Source organism: Stegodyphus dumicola, chromosome 2, assembly GCF_044657685.1.
Source record: "Stegodyphus dumicola isolate Sdum_Otavi_A_Nest chromosome 2, ASM4465768v1".
In the NCBI taxonomy this organism is placed as follows: Eukaryota; Metazoa; Arthropoda; class Arachnida; order Araneae; family Eresidae; genus Stegodyphus; species Stegodyphus dumicola.
Window position 1 is genome coordinate 69,190,733 of NC_140769.1, and position 18,825 is coordinate 69,209,557.

At 34.0% G+C, this 18,825-nt stretch overlaps 1 protein-coding gene across 1 annotated transcript in view; it reads right to left on the minus strand.

The window, feature by feature from the left end:
- Window positions 1-18,825, minus strand: part of LOC118190583 (transmembrane protein 178B-like) — a 127,330-nt gene that overhangs the window by 25,865 nt on the left and 82,640 nt on the right. The window contains exon 2 of the mRNA XM_035361332.2: window positions 14,065-14,181. Coding sequence (XP_035217223.1) covers window positions 14,065-14,181 — 117 coding nt within the window. The remainder of the gene's footprint in view (window positions 1-14,064; window positions 14,182-18,825) is intronic.

Below are 18,825 nucleotides of genomic sequence, written 5' to 3' on the forward strand. Positions count from 1 at the left end.
GAGCCTACATCCGTTGGGCTTCGGCCCAATTTAAGCTCTAATCGTAGGGGGGGGGTAGTTCTTTTATCATCACAAAAAATAAATATACTTAAAGTATAGCTGATGAAAACTCCAGGGCGAAACAGAATGAGGGTATGAGTGGGTGAAAACAAAAAATGAGGGGAATCTTGGTGAGACAGAACGTTTTCTTTGACGGCGGCTCTCTGCTGATATAATTATAGCCATCAAGCAGATTTGTGTCAGGGGTAAAATGAGTCCTGAATCTGACTCCTAAGGATGAAAGTAAAGTTGCTGGTTACGCTCCCCCCCATTAGTGGATACTGTGGGAAAGACAATGTATAGGACCTGTTTGAGCAGTTTATCTCAGTATTTCACTATTATTGGACTCGCTGTCACTTAACGCACATTTAAGAACACAAATTTTCCTACCTGCGAGGATAATTAACAGCAAGCATCTATAAAAATACACTAGATACGAAGGCATGGAGAAATTTAAGCGTTCCTAAACAAACTCCCCCAAATTTATTTCCCCTCTTACAGAGAAAGGTTTCCGCATGTGAGTGAGGGGACTTTACTTGAACGTCTCATGTTCTCATGAGTTCGTATTTCTATGGAAATAAAGTATTGAAAGGTCTGCTTATTGTTGAACTAAAACGTTAGATATTCTAAATTTTCCCCCTTTAAATCGTGGTTCAGTTTTATAAAAAGAAGTACCGGAGCTCATATTATTTAGGGCTCCGGTGCGCTCCGGTTAAAATCGTAATTTATCTTAAAAAACTGAGAAGTACCGGAGCCGGGCTCCGGTGTGCTCCAGCGCAATTTAAGCACTGCTTGTAGCAGAAGGAAGATAGAAAAACATTCCAAATAGGCAAAAACTTATTACGAAGCAAAGCAGCAATATATATTATTTAATATTTTGTAGAGAAAAGAATTAACAGCGGAGAAGAAGTCAAGAATTATCACTAGAATTGCCAGTTCTTGTTCTAAAATTCATGTGCTTGCAATAATATATTTTAGGCCAATATGCAGAAAAAATACTATTACGAGAATAAATATGAGTGTTCTGTTGTTCTACAATGAAAACTGCTCTTTCCCTCCTTCAGCAGGGCCTGTATAATGAAGTTGACCAAGTGTAGACAACTGCTTTTGAGTTGCTTTTGTTGATGAGATATTCATCCAAGACATTATTAGATTTTCTTAAATTATTCTGTGGGCTTGTAGATATATTGTCCTAAGAGGAAAGAAGGAGTAGGTCATGCTCGCGAAAAATCTGCTAGTTTTATTCCATAAATTGCATTCATAAAATAATAATAATATAATAGTGTTACGAATTTGGTATTTAAAAAGCTAATGTTAGTTCAATTATAAATTAAATGGTTTTATTTCTCGCGCAGTGCAGCGCGTGACGAATATTAAAAGAAAGCTAATCCGCGAATTCGCTACAATCAACAAGAGCAGTTTTCTAAACAACAACAAACTAAGCAACTACTACTAACTGAGATGTTTTCCTCCTTTTATAAGATTTTAAAATCACGCGCTAGAATTTTCCAGTACTTTCTCGAAATCAAAGAGAGATATTTATTTATTTAATGCACGCGCTCTTGTATTTTCAATTTTCCGGCTTAGCTTTCTTTTAATATTCGTCACGCGCTGCACTGCGCGAGAAATAAAACCATTTAATTTATAATTGAACTAACATTAGCTTTTTAACGATGGGAGATGCCCATGGACTTGCTGAAGGCTCGATGACATTGCCTTCTTCCATATCCTTTAAAAGTGTTCGTACCTCTTCCTGTTTAGCAATCGGTAGACGTCTTGGATGTTGCTTGATCGGAGGATGATCGCCGGTATCAATTCTATGTTGTGTCAAACTGGTTCGACCCACGTCAGAAGACGAGCGGGAGAAAACAACTTTATAAATTAAATGGTTTTATTTCTCGCGCAGTGCAGTGCGTGACGAATATTAAACCATTTAATTTATAATTGAACTAACATTAGCTTTTTAAATACCAAATTCATAACAATAGGTATTCATCTGTTATCGGGACCGAATCCAGAATAGTGTGTGGTGTATACGCACACATATATACGTACGTACACATGAATACATCCATCCATACATACATACATATATTTCTGAATCCGGTCCTGATAACAGAGGAGTACCTACTAATAATAATATATAAAAGAGATAAAATCTGAACTTGTAATAGGCCATAAAAATTCCCTCTTTATCTTGATTTTAACTCCTCATTCCTGCTTTAAAAATAGTAACATGCTCATAATAAATCTTTCTACCGTGTGCCATTTTATTATTATTCCATAGATTATGATTTTTATACATATTGATAGGTGTACTTGCATAATGGCAGAAGTAAAATCTTTTTTTTTCCAACTGTAATAAAATCAAAACTTAATAAACCAACAGTGATATGTTATTATGATCCTCTGCTGAAAAATTAAGCATCTTCACTATTTCCAGTTTAATACCAGTAACAATTGTCCCTCTTCTCAGTGTTTCCTCCGCTTAGAGGACATGCCATCTGCAGTTTGTCCTTTTCCTATCGCCAGCTCTAATGTTGAAAATATGTAAAAAGTACAGGGTGGTCATAACATTCTCCCCCCATATATGAACCGCTAGTTGCCTATCCGCTCAGCCAATCGACATGAAAATTTCAGATTTCGTTATCTGAAAGTATAGTGAGATTGTGATGATTTAAAATTTTATTGTGAGATTGTGATAATTAGTTTTTATCTAATCGAGACTAAGAAGATTTAAAACAACAGAGCTCTCACGCTCACCGTCAGAGTGAAAAATTTCGAAATTTTCGAATGGCAACATCCATTTTTTTTTTCCCTACCCAATTGATCAGCGCATTGAAAAACCATAAATGGCAGTGGAATGATACATGTATGACGAAAACTGCCTGCGAAAAAGAGCACTGTAAAGAGAAAATGACAACACAAGAGAGGAGAGGGAGGAAAAAAGCTTTTAAAAGCTTTCCACTTGCTCACCCTCGCAGATGACAATGCATTGCATGCGGAAGATTGTTGACAGCAATGATAAACGTAACATCGCAGAAGGAATCTGCATACCTTCACGTTTTTTTGGCATCTTTTAATTCTGAGAAATCTTGCAGATTTGATGTGCACTTATTAGATTTCAGATAACCACAGATACAGAAATCCATCGAAGTGAGGTAGGCGGATCACGATGGCCACGAAACTGCAAAGTTACAGAAGATGAATATTTCCAAATAGCTGTTGCAACACTTGCCGAGTACACGTAGAGGAGCACCATCTTGCATCCACAGGTGACGGAGGACGTGAGCACTATACCTTTACCATTATGGTTAATTGGTATTGCACCACGTCCACCATTGCTTAGGGAGCCCCCAAATGGTAATTGAGGGCACATTTAGGCGGCTTGCACAACCGTAGAGACCCAGCATCTGATGCATGGGCCCTACAGCCAGCTGTCCCTAGTGGTAATTTATTGAAAACTTTGATATTATCATACAATGAGATAAATATAGTTATACAATGGCATACATAATCTTACAACTAAAAACAAATAAATACATATATACAATAGTATGGTGGGTTTAAATTTACATGAGAATTTTGACAATAATTTTCCTAGTTTCAATACACCTATAACGTATACACCTTATAGTAAAGTAATAAACATATAGGGTGTATATGTATACATAATTTAACTAAATATAGATTTTGACATTTTTCCTAATTTTAAATATAGTTTATAAAGTTCGTAAAATTCACGAGTTCATAGTTCATGAGTATAATTTTAAAAGTAGGTTTCATGAATATAAGGTCATATATTTCATAAATTTATATAGTAAATGCAGTATAGAGTTCGTTAAGATTCTTGATAGATTTTATAGAAATCATAAAGTTCGTAGCGACGATGTGTAGATTCAGTTGCATTTGAGAGGTAAGTATACTGAGATACAAGTGGTATCACTTTGTGGATATGCATTTAATAATTTGGAGTGACTAGCCTGTTTGGCATAGATCAGTTCCCAGATCAAACAATTTTCCCATGATTTTGGTAATATTCCTTACTAGATGTCTTTGTTTTATTAAAAATTTGCTGAAGGCCTGTCTGTTTATGGAAGGTATAGGTATATGTAATCCACTGGTGAGCTGACATGTTGTTACATAATGCTCGGAGGGGTCTTACCTCCCCGCAGATGCACATATCTCAGTTTGTAGTATCCACACAAAGTCATTAAGGACATGCAGCTGCTGCAATTTCTGAAATTACATAATTGTATTACATTGTTGTATACCGAGCACTTGTGATGGCCCAAGTTTCCATACCTATGGAAGTGACCTCTTCTAAGAAATACGTACTGAGAACGAATGTGAATGCGGTACCGCACCACACAGTCACTTTAGCTCCGAGTAAAGGCGTTGGTGCCACATCGTGAGGATTTTCATCAACTCAGTGAAAGCAGTTCTTGGAATTTACGTTCCCAGTTTAAAAAAGGGCGCCTCGTTCGTCCATAATAACCGCAGCGACTTCAAAGATGCTATCTCATTTTGTATGTATTATAAAGAAGTACTTGAACTAATTCGGTAATATCGAAAAAGGTTTTTTTTTTTTTTTTTTTTCTTTTTCTTTTTCTTTTCTTTAAACTAGACAACAACTTCAGTTTATACGAAAGCTGCAGTACTCCACAACAGTTATCAGAAGACTTCAGCTTCTCGTTTCATACATAACGGGAAACGAAGTGTAAGTTTTGAAATGACTTTCTGTTACATAAAACTTTTTTATTTTATTTGTTTTTCAAATACCTAAATTATTAAAGTTATTACACGTGTAGCTCTAAAATATATTGCTAGCATTTATCAGATTATGTCACATACCTAAAAAGTTGCCAGAATTGCTTTTGTGACAATTTTTGGATTGATGAAAGCACAAAGCAAGCAGATCGGTATTTCAATATGAATGATACAAGCAATAAAACTTCCCAACAAATGTCACAATGCATGGAAATACACTGGCATAAGAAAAGACTCCGTGTTCGCATTCCATTCTATCTTTCCAGGATCCATACGTTAATCTCAAGGGAGAAAAAAATTCCTTTCGCCTCAACCGACACATTCCTTTTTTCCGTTAGATTAAGACAAAATACTGATAGAAGAATGAATACCGGTAAACATTCGTATAATTTTTGGCGTCCAAAATAATCGAAATATTTCAACATCAAAAAATTATCTACGAGCGTTCCGGCTCATTCATGGCCGTTTAATACCCTGGCCGTGAGACGATTAAGAGCTTCCACGTCCTTCTTGTTGAGCGTACCGATCCAAGCGAGACAATGCAATCCTAAAAAACCATCAATGCCAAACAGTACGGAAACGAAAATAAAAACAATTCATAACTGTAACCGTTGAAGACAGGACCTTAAGGGAGCGAATACCTTTCCGCTCTGCCAAACTGTGAATGAATATACACAGCCGCGAGGCAAGAATCTCTGATGGTGGTAAAGAATGCCGTGTTGAGAAAAGGCGAAATGCAAATAAAGGAATGAAAAAGAGGAGAAGATTAGTTCTTGTGTTTTAGAGATTATTTTTGAAGACAGCTGAAAGGATTGTTTTACTCGATTATCGTATCTAGAGTTTGTCTGCAGAGAAGAATACGCCAGAACAAATGACATCACTCCAAACTCTAGACAACATGATATTCAAAATTACAGAACAACAAATTTTCTTTGAATCGAAAGTGCTTAAAAATCCTTTTTCATAGCATCGTGTGAATATTTTACTTTCGTACATGACCATAGCCGGATTTATAGTACAGCGCAAATCGCTGTAGTGAGGATCCCGGTTTCCAAATAACCTCCAAATCATTAATTTTTAAAAAGTAGTGTCATATGTCTTAAGATAATGGATACCAAAATTTTAACGTGATTTGGGTCTTTTCCGCTTCATAAGTCGTTCACGGTTTGTATTTTGAAGGAACACAGCAAAATTTTGCAAGCGGCTATTTGAATTCAAACAAAAACTTTCCAGATTTGCATCTCCATATAAGTGTGAATGATTGAACAAGTTAAGCCAAAGAAAAGTTAAAATAATGAAGAACCTTATAGTGAGAACTGTTAACATTCTTACTAATAGCAAGTCCGGTCAGCAGTCGGTTCGAATCCCAGGGAGGGCTTAGTTTCTTTCGCATAATTTTTGTGCTCCAAAAATTCTAAATAGTTCCAGTGAGCCCGCTGGCGTTTGATGAATATCTTAATGTCGTCAGACAAAACCTTTGTCCTTAAACTTAGACAAGAGAAGAGCTTATATTGATTGCAGGAAAACAAATGGCCTTATATGGCTAACGGTGGGTGTTAAACCGAAGAAGATAATACATTAAAAACGTATTTTGCTTTCTAATTACATGTACATCATTGCAAAATATTTAGAACGGGTGTCATTTTCAGTTATAGGTGAATTACTCAGCCCATCTACAGAATTTTAGGATTCATATGTTTCAGACATCTGCAGTGATACTACCAAACAATAACTTATGGCAATGAGTACTAACGCATTTCAACTTGCATTGCGGGAAGAAATTCTAAATGTTATTATTCGTTTGATTTTATGCAGCCACTATTTGACTTAACGAAGCAAACAAGGTACTTGGCAAGCAACTTCATACCAAAAAGACTACTTCCTGCTCTCTGAAGTGAAATTTTACCTTAAAAAACACCATTTTAGGAGGATTTCAGAAATTCAGGAAACTAATAACGAAGCTGAAGAGGGCTCCAAAAAGTAATTGACTTTCTGAAGCAATCCAGAAGTTCTGTGAACATTCAAGAGGGAAGGCCACATCCATTTTTTTGGGGGAAGGCCACATCCAAGAGGTATATGATATCCGATGGAAAACTCTAAACGAAACTTTTTATAGAAAACTTTCTAGATGCATTGTATACACACAGCGATATTTTTAATGAGAAATTTGGGATAAATCCTCTGCCTCTTATGGATTTTTTAAACGTACCAAATAAGTACTAGTTAATTTTTGAAAAAAAAAAAAAAATATTGTCATTTTTGAAAAACATTGTGAAAAGAAATGGCAGGCATGTCATCCAGTTCGGCTTTTATAATGTACAGACTAATACGGAATAGCAGAATTTATATATTATTCTAGATGAATGTTTTCCACTTGATTCATAGACTCATAGAAATCATAGAAACTCAGACTCATTAGAAACTCATAGGAACTCATGACTCATAGAAATATGTAGCATCGTGAAAAAGATAAAAGTTTTCCCACTAAGTGATATAGATAGAAAAATTCGCAAAGTGAAATAGACAGAAAAATTCGCAAAGTGATATAGATAGAATATTTAACAAAAAACTTTGATTCACCTCTGCATTGAAAATTTGTTATTCGTATTGGAAAAATGTTAGAGCTGACACGGTTTTATCAATAACCGGCATCCATATTTAAAATACATTCACTTTCGGGTAATATCATTACAATGTTTTCATTTCATTTCATTGATTTCATTTTGCCTGAAGTGGAAAACTTAGCATAACACGGGATTGAGTCTAGGATTTCTAGAGGTCAGAATTTTGATACTCGAAACTCCAACAGAAATTGATTTATGGATGATAATAGGCTCATCACGCATGCAGCGGGAATTGGGTCACTGTTCTCTTGTCTAGCACTTGGACGAGAAGAGTGAATGGTCGACCGTTGTGCCCAAAATGACCTTCACTGGTCATTTTACAAGACTGTAGTAACAAGTTAAGTTTATTTACTTTCTAAAGTAAAGTCATTGTTCCACATTAAGGTGATTGATGAATATGTCTACAACGCTTCATCTTCTAGTATCAACTTTAAATTATTAAGAGATCGCTTTGGAAATAAATTACACAGGTTAACAGATTATTCGACAAAAGACGAATTTTCCGTTTTTGGTTTACAACATTCACATTACGCACATAAATTTACAAAATGATGATTTTTAAGAAGGCTTCTCAACTTTTAAGATAAAAACAATTCTAATTATTTGGAAAAAAAATTTAACTGCTGTTACACAATAGTTTTGAAATCGAATAAACCGTTCACTTAATATCTTCTAAGTAAACTAACTTCTTCATGTTTATAACACCTTGATTCGTTTGGCCGATTGTCCTCATTACTGTGTAGTAATGCAGTTGCTTCGACTACGATTAAAACAACGTTACACATGCTATTTTTCAAAAAAAAAGGGGGGAGTACATGGAGTTATTAATACTAAAAAGGAAGAGAAGATACGTGTCGCCAAAAACTATTACGAAATTAAAATTGTTTCAAACCTTCTGATTTGTATCGAACAGGTAGGTGACAATAACAAGAAGGGAAGGAGACAGGAGGTGTTGAGTACTAATAGGGTTCGCGAAAGGCTGAAAAATTTAGCATTTTTATATTGTATACACTTTTCTCTTTACAGAATGCTATAAAACTGATGACTTTTTATAAAATGTGTTCTTGCATTCACTTCTGCAAATCAACAACTGTAATGTCAGATAAAAATATCAATATGGAAGGAAGAGAACTGATGAAGAGTATCATATTATAGCTCAGCAGAGAGTCGGCCATTTAGCATCGATCACACTTTGATCCATAATATCTAAATATGTAACTGGAAAATTTTACAACCTGAGAGAAGATAAAAAATGACATAAATCAAAACCAGTGCTTGAAAATCCTTAAGGAGAGTGTAATACTTCAAATTATAAGTTGATTTATAAATGGAGAACTTAATATCCAACGCTTCAAGGCTAAAATCCTAATTAGACTTAAGGTTCCTAATTAAGACACAAGGTTCCTTTCATGACTAGAAAATAGTTCAGACACTGTTTCGCGGGTTTTGGTTTTACCGAATCACATATGTGCGCTCTCGTTATTATATAACTATAGTAGAACCTCAATCTATTGTTCTTCAGTAGGACGGAGGAAAGTATGGGAAATGCTTAAACCAAGTAACCATTATATCAAATGGAAGACAAGTACGTTAATATAAAATTTAAAATTAGCCAGAAAAACAACCTTAGTTTGGCGCAGATTTTAGATACAGTTGCTCTTTCTTCGGGAGCAAACATTGCTTTGCTTCTTAAAGTAAGAAAATGTTTATTTTCTATACAGCAATTTGCGTATTTGGTTAAGCATATATCTACGTTATATTTTAAACATTTTATTTTGGAAACTTCTTTCTTTTACACCTCAACTTTTTGAAGGTTTGCTTCTTATTGACCAATTTGCCAATAAGTTTGGATATGAAAATCGGTGCAATCTTTTACGGTTCCAAGTTTTTCCCATCCTATGATGATTCACTAATTTGGCGTGGCTGTTGATGATATATATCCTTCACTAGGTAAATAGTGTTGGCTATTTTGGTCTGAGAAAAAAAAAAAAAAAAAAAGGATTCTTGAATCTTTTGGCATTAATATTTTTTACCTTAGGCGCATAAATTTTTTTTAAAAAAAGTTTATGAGTGTAAATACGCCGGAGTCGAACCATTAGGGTTCATTGTGATTTGCAAATCGCAGATTTAGTTATTTAAAAATAATATCAAATCAATCTTAATATGGCAAAGTACATGAGAGCTATTTGCGTACGGAAGGTGTGCCTTCGTGGAGGGGTTTCTAAGAGAAACTGGCTAACATTCACGTTACACATGGGGAAAACTATGGAAAAGCCCGTTCAACCCGCTCGACCAATACGGAACGCCCAGTATTCAGCGATTTTTAACCAATAGGCCTAAGGTGGGGTGGGGCGAAAATAACAACAAAATAATTGAACGCAAATAGATACAACCTCTTTTTTTTTTTTTTTTCCTTTCTTCACCCCCCCCCCCGGGGAAAGCATTAGCTAACTGCCTATAGAAAGTGATGGAAAATATTTTCAAGACCAGAATGTAAGTAGGTTTTCTTTTATTTCTCCCTTCTTATATATAAACAATAAATCATGTGGGGGAAGAAAGCTTGGGAATTAAACTGCACTCCTAATATTAGTGCTATTCCTTTTGGTAAGGACACGTTTCGTATCTTATGTTAATTGAGGAAAACAAAATTGGACAGCATTTTTGCTGTTGTATAATGTTTCTTACGGAAAAATAAGGATGAGTTACGTATTTAAGGATTCAGAAGGCATCAGAAAGCAGTTACGCACTCTCTTCAACGAGAACAAAGATAAGAAAAATACCGTAATCGCAGATTTACAAAGTTTCAGAGCAAGTGTCTGTGAAAGGTAGATGATGCATGTCGATTTTTAAATGATCGGAATGCTTCAAAAGCACAACACCCGAACGGAGAAAATAACTGAATAGCTGTTGACCCTCGAACGAATATTTGAATCGCGCAAGGACACAGGAGCTAGCAAACAAATTAAGCAACTTATAAATATAAAAAAAGCATCTTTAGGTATGCTATGATTGTATAAAATATATGTAGCTATTTTTGGTTACTTATTATTATCAGACAAATATAAATTCGCTATAAATATAAAATTCGACAAGACGTGAACAGTAAAATAATTATGGACCTCGCATAGTAACCCTGACAGTTATATGAGTGTAAGACAATATAAAGAGGTTAAATCACATCTGCATAAAATCAACTGTATCACAAAATTAAATAATTTCGCAGCCGCATTCTGTTGCAAGCATTAGTTATTTCAAGTCTTAATATCTACTTAATATTACTTCACTGCGAATATTTTTCATCAGCCCAGTGAACTCACCATAGCAAATAAATGTAATTTCTTGCTGTTCTCGGCTATTCTTCATCGTATTTAATGTAAGCAATCGCATTAATTAAACGTTCTACAGAGAGTATAATATAATCACTAAAACCAAATCATGCGTTCTATTAGAAACGCTTTCCCTTACATTAAAAATGCGTTCGTCTTTCTATTTGTTTCTCATAAGATATAGGTGGACGTACATGATTACGTGGGCTGATGATGAAATCTAGCATCTTTTAAGGTGAACATAATACTTATGCCATAACACCCATGACATCACCTAGCAGTGGTTAAATTTAACTTTTTTTTTTTTTTTTAAGAGAAGGCAGTTTGTGACATGAATTTTTAAATTATCGCAGAATAAGAATTTCGTTAAAGACAAGGTCAGAAATTAAGGTTTTAAGTCTGTCAGAAAATTAAATTAGTTTTCTATACATTTATCAGTTGGAAAAAAAGTTAAAGGCATAAATATTAGCTTCATTTCTCAATGTTTTTAATTTTATTAAATATTTTGGGGGAGTTACTTCTAATGGCTATAAGAATCACTCCATAAAATTTGTTTTTTATTTTTGCTGACTTATTTTATAATTTTATGAGTCTGTTTGGATGTAATGGGTTATTTAATTAGGCAAAGCACACTACAGCTATCTTCCTAAAGGTAGGGGTGCTTTTATGGAGGACTTCTTAAGGAAATTTAGCTCGTATTTATCCTTAATTGTACTATTTGTTTTTAAAATTCCTTAGCCTTACCTATCAGTGTCCATCCAAGCCTCGTTTCCAAAATCAGATCTGTTTTACGTTTTCGGTATACAGTTTACCTGCAACATCAGTCCTACGAGTCCACGAATCACGTCAGAAGAGAACTGATACAACCGATCTACTTTATCATTCAAATCAGACAGGAGAATTTTGCTTTTCTTAATTTCACGGATAAATTTCCCACGCGGTATTTTTGGATTGAGGAAAAAATTTGTTCTTGATTTAACACCTTAAAATTACATCCACAGTTATCCGTAAAGTCACTAATATGAATCAAATATCTCTTAAGTGTTTCCGTAGTTTGTATACCCCCGAATAAACTATGTGTCAAAATTTCTTCACTAATACATTTATACATTTTTCTTGCTTTTCGCGAAAACCGCTAATAGTCATTTTTTTAAGTTTCTCTTTGGGTTAATTTAGTTTTTGTTCCGTTTATAAGAATTTATTTCCTAAATCTTTTCCTTTAGTTTCAGAAGCTGCTTTTGATTTTTTAAATTCTGCATGAATTTTCGGGCACCCTTTGTAAACTTCTAAATGGTGTTCCTAGCATAAGACTCTCTTAGCTGTTCTTTAGTACAAGTGGCCGTCTAATGAAGGCCACACATTTGATATATTTTGATAGATAATGTAATAATTGTGCAGCTGCTTTGATAATTATATAACAGTACTGCCGCTACCAAAATGATGCAAAAATACTTACACTCGTAGTTGTTATTCTCTTATACAATCTTTTAATTTTTCACTCAGAGTTCATAGTAATAAATATTTTAGGAATACGCGTAATAAATTCATTGTTTTGCAACGTATTCGGTAATTTTGTTAAATGTGCTTCCGTACGATGTAATTTTGCACGATATTTCTGAATGACACGGCCACAGAGTAGGCTGCATAGGCTTTTCATGTTGTCCCCATGTGTAACGTTTATACTAGCCACTTTCCCTTAAAACGTCTTCCACGAAGGCATCTCTCCCTTTAGGCAGATAGTCCTCGAGTGCTTTGCCATAATCAAAGAAACCTTCTTTTTAAAAGAAGAAAAATAACCTGTGCCTCTGACGGAAAATTCATCGTCCAAATAGGTTAAAAAAATAAACGAACACTTCAGTAGAGCGCATACATCAAATAAAATAAAATAAAAGGAACAAAAAGTATCAAGAAAAACTAGATTGAAAATAAAATCGATAATTAAAATGGCTAATTCGGTTGAATCTAGATTCATCATTTGATGAATTGATAAAATTCATCAAATGAAGTTTTTCTGCATAATTTTAGATGTGATAACATTAAAAGAATCGCTAAGAGACCAATAATGATTAATTATGAAAGGTTTGCTTGCTTCTCAGTTTATGGCAAAAACATTTATGTATTCAAAGTTTCAATTCTCTCTCCGACTGGCCGATGTATGTTAAACCCCACTTACAAGGAATACTAGAAGTTACACATGAATTAAAATCTAATATACATAAGTCTTTACGAAATGAATAGCGGATTTTATTGACAGAAGAAAAAAATCTTGAAAGTTAGAACAAATTAATAACAAAAACAAATGAAAGGGGACAAATATATAATGAACAGTCGAATGAAATCATTAAAAGTGCTAGTGACAAATGCAAAAATCGCATTTTTGGATGATCAGACCGTTTGGTTATTTATTGCCCAAAACATAAGAAGGCTGACTGACTTCGAAGACAAGACATCATCGCTAGTTTCTAATAACGAAAGATTTATGCAAAAAACGAAAGATTTAAATGAAATACTTTTTTTTGAGAACCTCTGAGCTTCTGAATTTAAGCACAGAATTCTTCAGTTTAAAGGAAGCACATGTGAATATTTCACTCATTACGGAGAATGCCGCAGATAGGACAAAAACTTCGTAAATTTGGAAGCCATTTCAAAAGCGGAAGTCACAAAGACCAACTGACAAACATCCACAGTAACAAAAACGCTTGATCATTGAGGATTATGAGTAGCTAGGGAAGATTAAGAGCTTCTTTTCCATGGACGAACAATAGGAAACTTCCTAAGAAATGCCGAAAATATGACAGCTATTAAAACAATGATGACACAAAGAAACGTGATTTCACAAACACCAACAATGGAATTTGGCCACAAGGGCAAATTTTCCGTAAGATCCAAATGGGCACAAGAGGGTCATTTCGTGGTGACATGTTCTGAATGTGAACATAACTCGAAAGGAAAAGCTGTTATAGATGCCCATATTTACCGAAACGATTGCAGATGGCATGAGAGAAAATGTGGCTAGAATGGTGTTGACAGTTCAGAGCTGAGGCATGGTAGCACAGAAATGTTCGAGCCAAAAAGATAAGCAAAATTATAGGAAGTGATATTAGATGCACATTAATCGCTTACAGACCAAATTCTATGATCCTTATTCCCCCCTGTTATCATTTACTGTTATTCCATTTCCATTCAGTTAAAGAAAAAAGAACACAACTAAAGAATTATCTACTTCAAACCTTGGCGACTATCAAATATTCTTTTAATATAAGATAAAGAACACCTATTCGACAATTACACAAAAAATAACTTACGGATTCTTTCCCATCTTTGATCCGTGAATCTTTTGGTATTCTCATTTTCTTGATTTTGTGGAATGTAATAATCCAGGTTAAGGCACTCTGTCTGTACAGGAGACATGTACAAGGGAGCTAAGAAAAAGAAAAAAAAAAAAAAAAAAAAAAAAAAAAAAAAGGAAAACATAATTTAGTGCCAAAATAAGATCAAGTTTTCTAAAAACAAGACAATACAGAAATGTTAAAATTTTGTAATATATTTACTGTAGCTTTGTGACATAAACTATTTTAAGTATTCATGCAAACAAAATTTTAATTCTTGAGGCTATTCTAAGGTGCATTTTATTTTTAAATAGCAGCAACCTATTGCAAACAGCAATTTTTAAGTCTTCAATAGTTTGGCTAAAGACTTCAATTGTTTCTAAGAGAGTAATTACATTCTGTTCAATGAGTGTTGAAAATTAAAATTATGCTTTTGTGATAATAATAAACTGCCAGTACTAGTTACAACACAAAAAAGAAAAGATGCTAATTCTATATTGAATTAACACATTTCTAAATATTAACTCACCCTTTACGTATCAATGTTCTTTTAAATTAAACTTTAGTAAACGCAATGTACCCCCCTACACACACACACTTTTATTTATTACAATAATCGGATTTTATTGCATTATGTCGTGTTTTGACTTGGAATTTATCCTCTATTATTATTTTAGCTACACTATTCCAAATCAAATATTTAAAATTTCGCTAAGCCACACACCGCTTTAAATTTTGTAAAACAAATTCATATTCATTTCCTTTTAGTGATAACAGAAAAAGGGCTAAAGTTATAGTAACTGAGCTAATAAACAGGATTAAATCTACTGTATGAAAGGAGATGGAACCAACGAACAAAATTATTTCTGCTTTCGAAGAAGAGTGATTCTGTGTCTGATCATTCTCGAAATCGTAGAGATTTATTCAAAATCTACACCTAACTAAGGTTGCTCTTTTACCTAATTTTTTAAAATACTATACTATTTCGGCTTCATTAACAGCTAAATATATTCATATTCAGTATTGTTAATCTTATAACGACTTCCCATTTTCAACTATTCTAATGCAGATATACATAAAATGGGATACTATCCAAAATATTTCGCTCCCTATATGGGTCATAATATAAAGCAAAAATCAGAACAGTCCAAAATAGGATCTTATCACCGAAAGCTTCATACGCATTCACCTAAAGCTAGATTGCTCGAAAAAACAATTTGTGGTGTGGGAAAGTTAATTAGAAATTGAATTCAAAAAGGTGCCGCCCAGACAGTATAATGGTTAGGGTGCCGCCCAGACGGTATAGTGACTGCGATACCGAAGGACCGGGTTCGAATTCCGGAGAAGGCATAGATGTAAATTGTCTGTCTGGCCTTAGTAGTGGAGAAAGCCTAAAAATGGCTAATATATGCCTTTAAAAAAATCTAAAAAGATAAATTTATCTAAAATTTTCGTTCGAATTTTCCTTAGTTGTTTGGTGATTACTGAATGGACATGATTTACTTATACAGATGTTTGAATAGTTAAATAGATGTTTGAATAGTTAACCAAACAAATGTAAACATTCGAAAATATTCATTTTCAGAACGAACGCATTTAATTTATATTATGATGAATTAATTTTATCACGCTTCTCTTAATAAGATGCTCATGTTACGCTTAACAAAATGTCAAGTTATAAACTGTATCTGCATATGAATAAGCAAGTATTATTATTTAGCATTATTACAATATATTAAGAAATGCAAAATATTTGAAACATAGCTAAATAAAAAAAATTTAACCAACCCTTTAATACTAAAAATTTAACACATTGTAAACGGCATAACCTTGCCAATTTTATCCGGAAATGGAAGATTTCGCCATTTTTTCAACATGGTTTTTTAGTATTAAAATGGAAATTGAATGGAGAATTAACATGACAAATTATGGAGAAATCTGTACAGTTCAAAAAATTCATATCAAGGGCAGAAGTATCGTGCTGTATAATATATCCCACGGACGCCATTTTCATAAAACAAAATTTTGAAAAGGATACCATTTTCAATAAAATAACGCGAAAGATAATTATAATAAATTTCAATAAAATTTACCTAAGAAATTTGGCAATAATATATTGCCAAACTTTCTTAGGTTGTGGGTGGCAAAACTGCACAACTGTAACGCAAACCTGTCTAGAGAATTTTGCTCTTTCCTTTTCAGTCTCATGGCAGAAATGAATACTATATTTTTTTAAATCTTAACATTTTTTCTACCCACTTGGTGTACATTTCAAACATGCAACGAAGATTATGGATGAAAACCTAATTCTGTGCACAAGTGGTGAATTGGAGACTCAAGTACCTGAGTCAGAAAGCATTACGCCAAAAAACAATAAGGTTATTGCTATCTTAGGGTGGGTGTTAGTGTAAATGATTGTAAAAGTATCCAAAACGAACCGAACCCAGATCTACCTACATTCTCAGGGCGAGTCGGAATAAAAACATAGCAACTTGCGAACTAGACGCCACCTTACGGCCCACGTGGGATGATGTCACAGAAGCACTTTCACTCGCAACCCTACAGCTGACTTACGGAATATTGACACACCTGCTTGTTTAAATAGAACAAAATAGAACTGCTGTCAAGGTGCTCAAAACACATATGGGTGCTTTATTTCGATTCTGATGCTAACTCACTTTTTGAAATGTCTAATCAAATTTAAATTATTTACTATGACTATTTACTAGTAAGAATTCAGCCCCCTTCTTCAGAGCAATTATGTGAAGGAATAAAATATCAATATTACTTTTTTTCACGAAAATTAACTTACATTCTCCGAAAATACATTTTTGGAGAATAAAAAAAAAAATTATATAGCCTAAGGGAAAATTAGACAAAAACATTCATTTACTAAACTTCTTCCTTAGTAGCTATATCAGTGTGGAAAATCTAAACAGAAATACTTTTATCTTATTCATCAAGCCTTAATTAAACACCTTAGAAGAAAATAATCTTTCCTTTGCTCGAAAGATGCTTCAGAAATACGCCTTTATTTCTCTTTCCTGTAAAACAAACATCCAGAGAAGGGAAACACCGTTACTTTCCAACAAGTCCAATCCGATCATGCATACCTTAGGGAAATATAACAATAAAGTGTAACAGATTCGCTTGGCCAAAGTACCGCAACTGAAAGATAGATACGTCGCCACGTTAGATGGTGAGCTACTGTCGCATAAGTAAGAGCAATAAGGCGTGAAGAAAGGTAGAAAGAAATCGGAAAAACGAACTGAAGAAAGAAGGCATGCGGTCCACATAATAATTAAAACGTCGACTACAGTTTCTTATCTATAAATTGGACAGCATGGTGTTTAAACTGTTTCATGCCTGAGGTACTGGGAAGTTTCCACCAAAATCCTCGAAGCGAAATTTAGATATAGAAAGCCTTATCAAGGCTTTAGATTATTGCAATCAGATCTAAATATTCGGTTAGAGATATATTAGATGGAGTTAATTTGATATGTCTGGTGGTTCAAATATAAAGCTTTGGCTATATAAGGATTGTATCAAAGAATTTGAGGTTACTTCTTATCAAGTTTTCTTTAAGGCAGCCGCTGAAGGAAATAATTATTAATAAGTATATACTATTTCTGTCAGTTCATGCTTCTTATACCAATGATTTCACGTTATGATAATATAATTTCAGACATCAATCATTTAAAATAAATGCTCAAGGCGTTTCTTTCCTTTTCTACGTCGTAATACAAACATTTACGAAAAATAAATATAATTTAAAATTTGCTAAGTTAATTCTCAGTTAGTAATCTCATTCGCTTTAATGCTTAGCCTCTTCGGTTAGCATAAATAGGCTGTTTATTTAAAATTGATTTGTTTATTTAAATTTTGATTTGTTTATTGTATACGATGGCTATCTGCATAACAAGAGGAAGGTTAAAAGATTCTCGAAAAGAAACTGGTTCGTATTCCCGTTATTCATGAAAAAAATTGCGAAAACGCCCATGCAGCAAGTCCGTTCGCTGCAATTCGGTTAAGTTAAGTTATTGGTGGTTAAGTTAAGTTCTTGTAAAAATGAAAATTCTTAAGCTTTGTAAAAACTAAATTTCAAGTGTGGCAAAACACGAGAGATGCCTAAGGGAACGGACGCATTCACGAAGGATTTTTTCCAAGGAACGCTGGTTCGCATTCACGTTATGCATGAGGAAAACCATGAAAATTATGAAACCATGCTGCCAGCCCTTTCGCCTGTAACTGAACCCAGTTCAAAATCCAAGTATTCAGCGCTTTCAAACATTTAGCCCTTGGGCCTTCATAGAGAACTTTTAAACACAAATTACCTCATAATACTTTATACGCTTAGTAAACACGGAGGAAAAGATGCCTTCTTGAAAAACTTTCTATGAAAAACTGGCTAAAATGCCCATGCAGCCAGGCCGTTCGCCGGGAAGCTACTATTATACGATTCATACTCGAGACGAACTACTAGTGTTCAATAACCTCATTTAGTTGACTACTAGTGAACTTATTCAATATCCGAATTTCAAAGTAATCCTCAGCAAGATTTTTTTTTAACCTTACGTACGAATGAAAATTTGTGGTTATTTTTATAACTATCGTATATATCCTAATTATATTATTAGGTTAGGTTATTTAATTACGGCAAAGTCTCGAGAGCTATCTGCCTAAGGGGAGGACTTTCTAAGGGAAACTGGCTCGTATCCATGTTACACATGGGGAAAA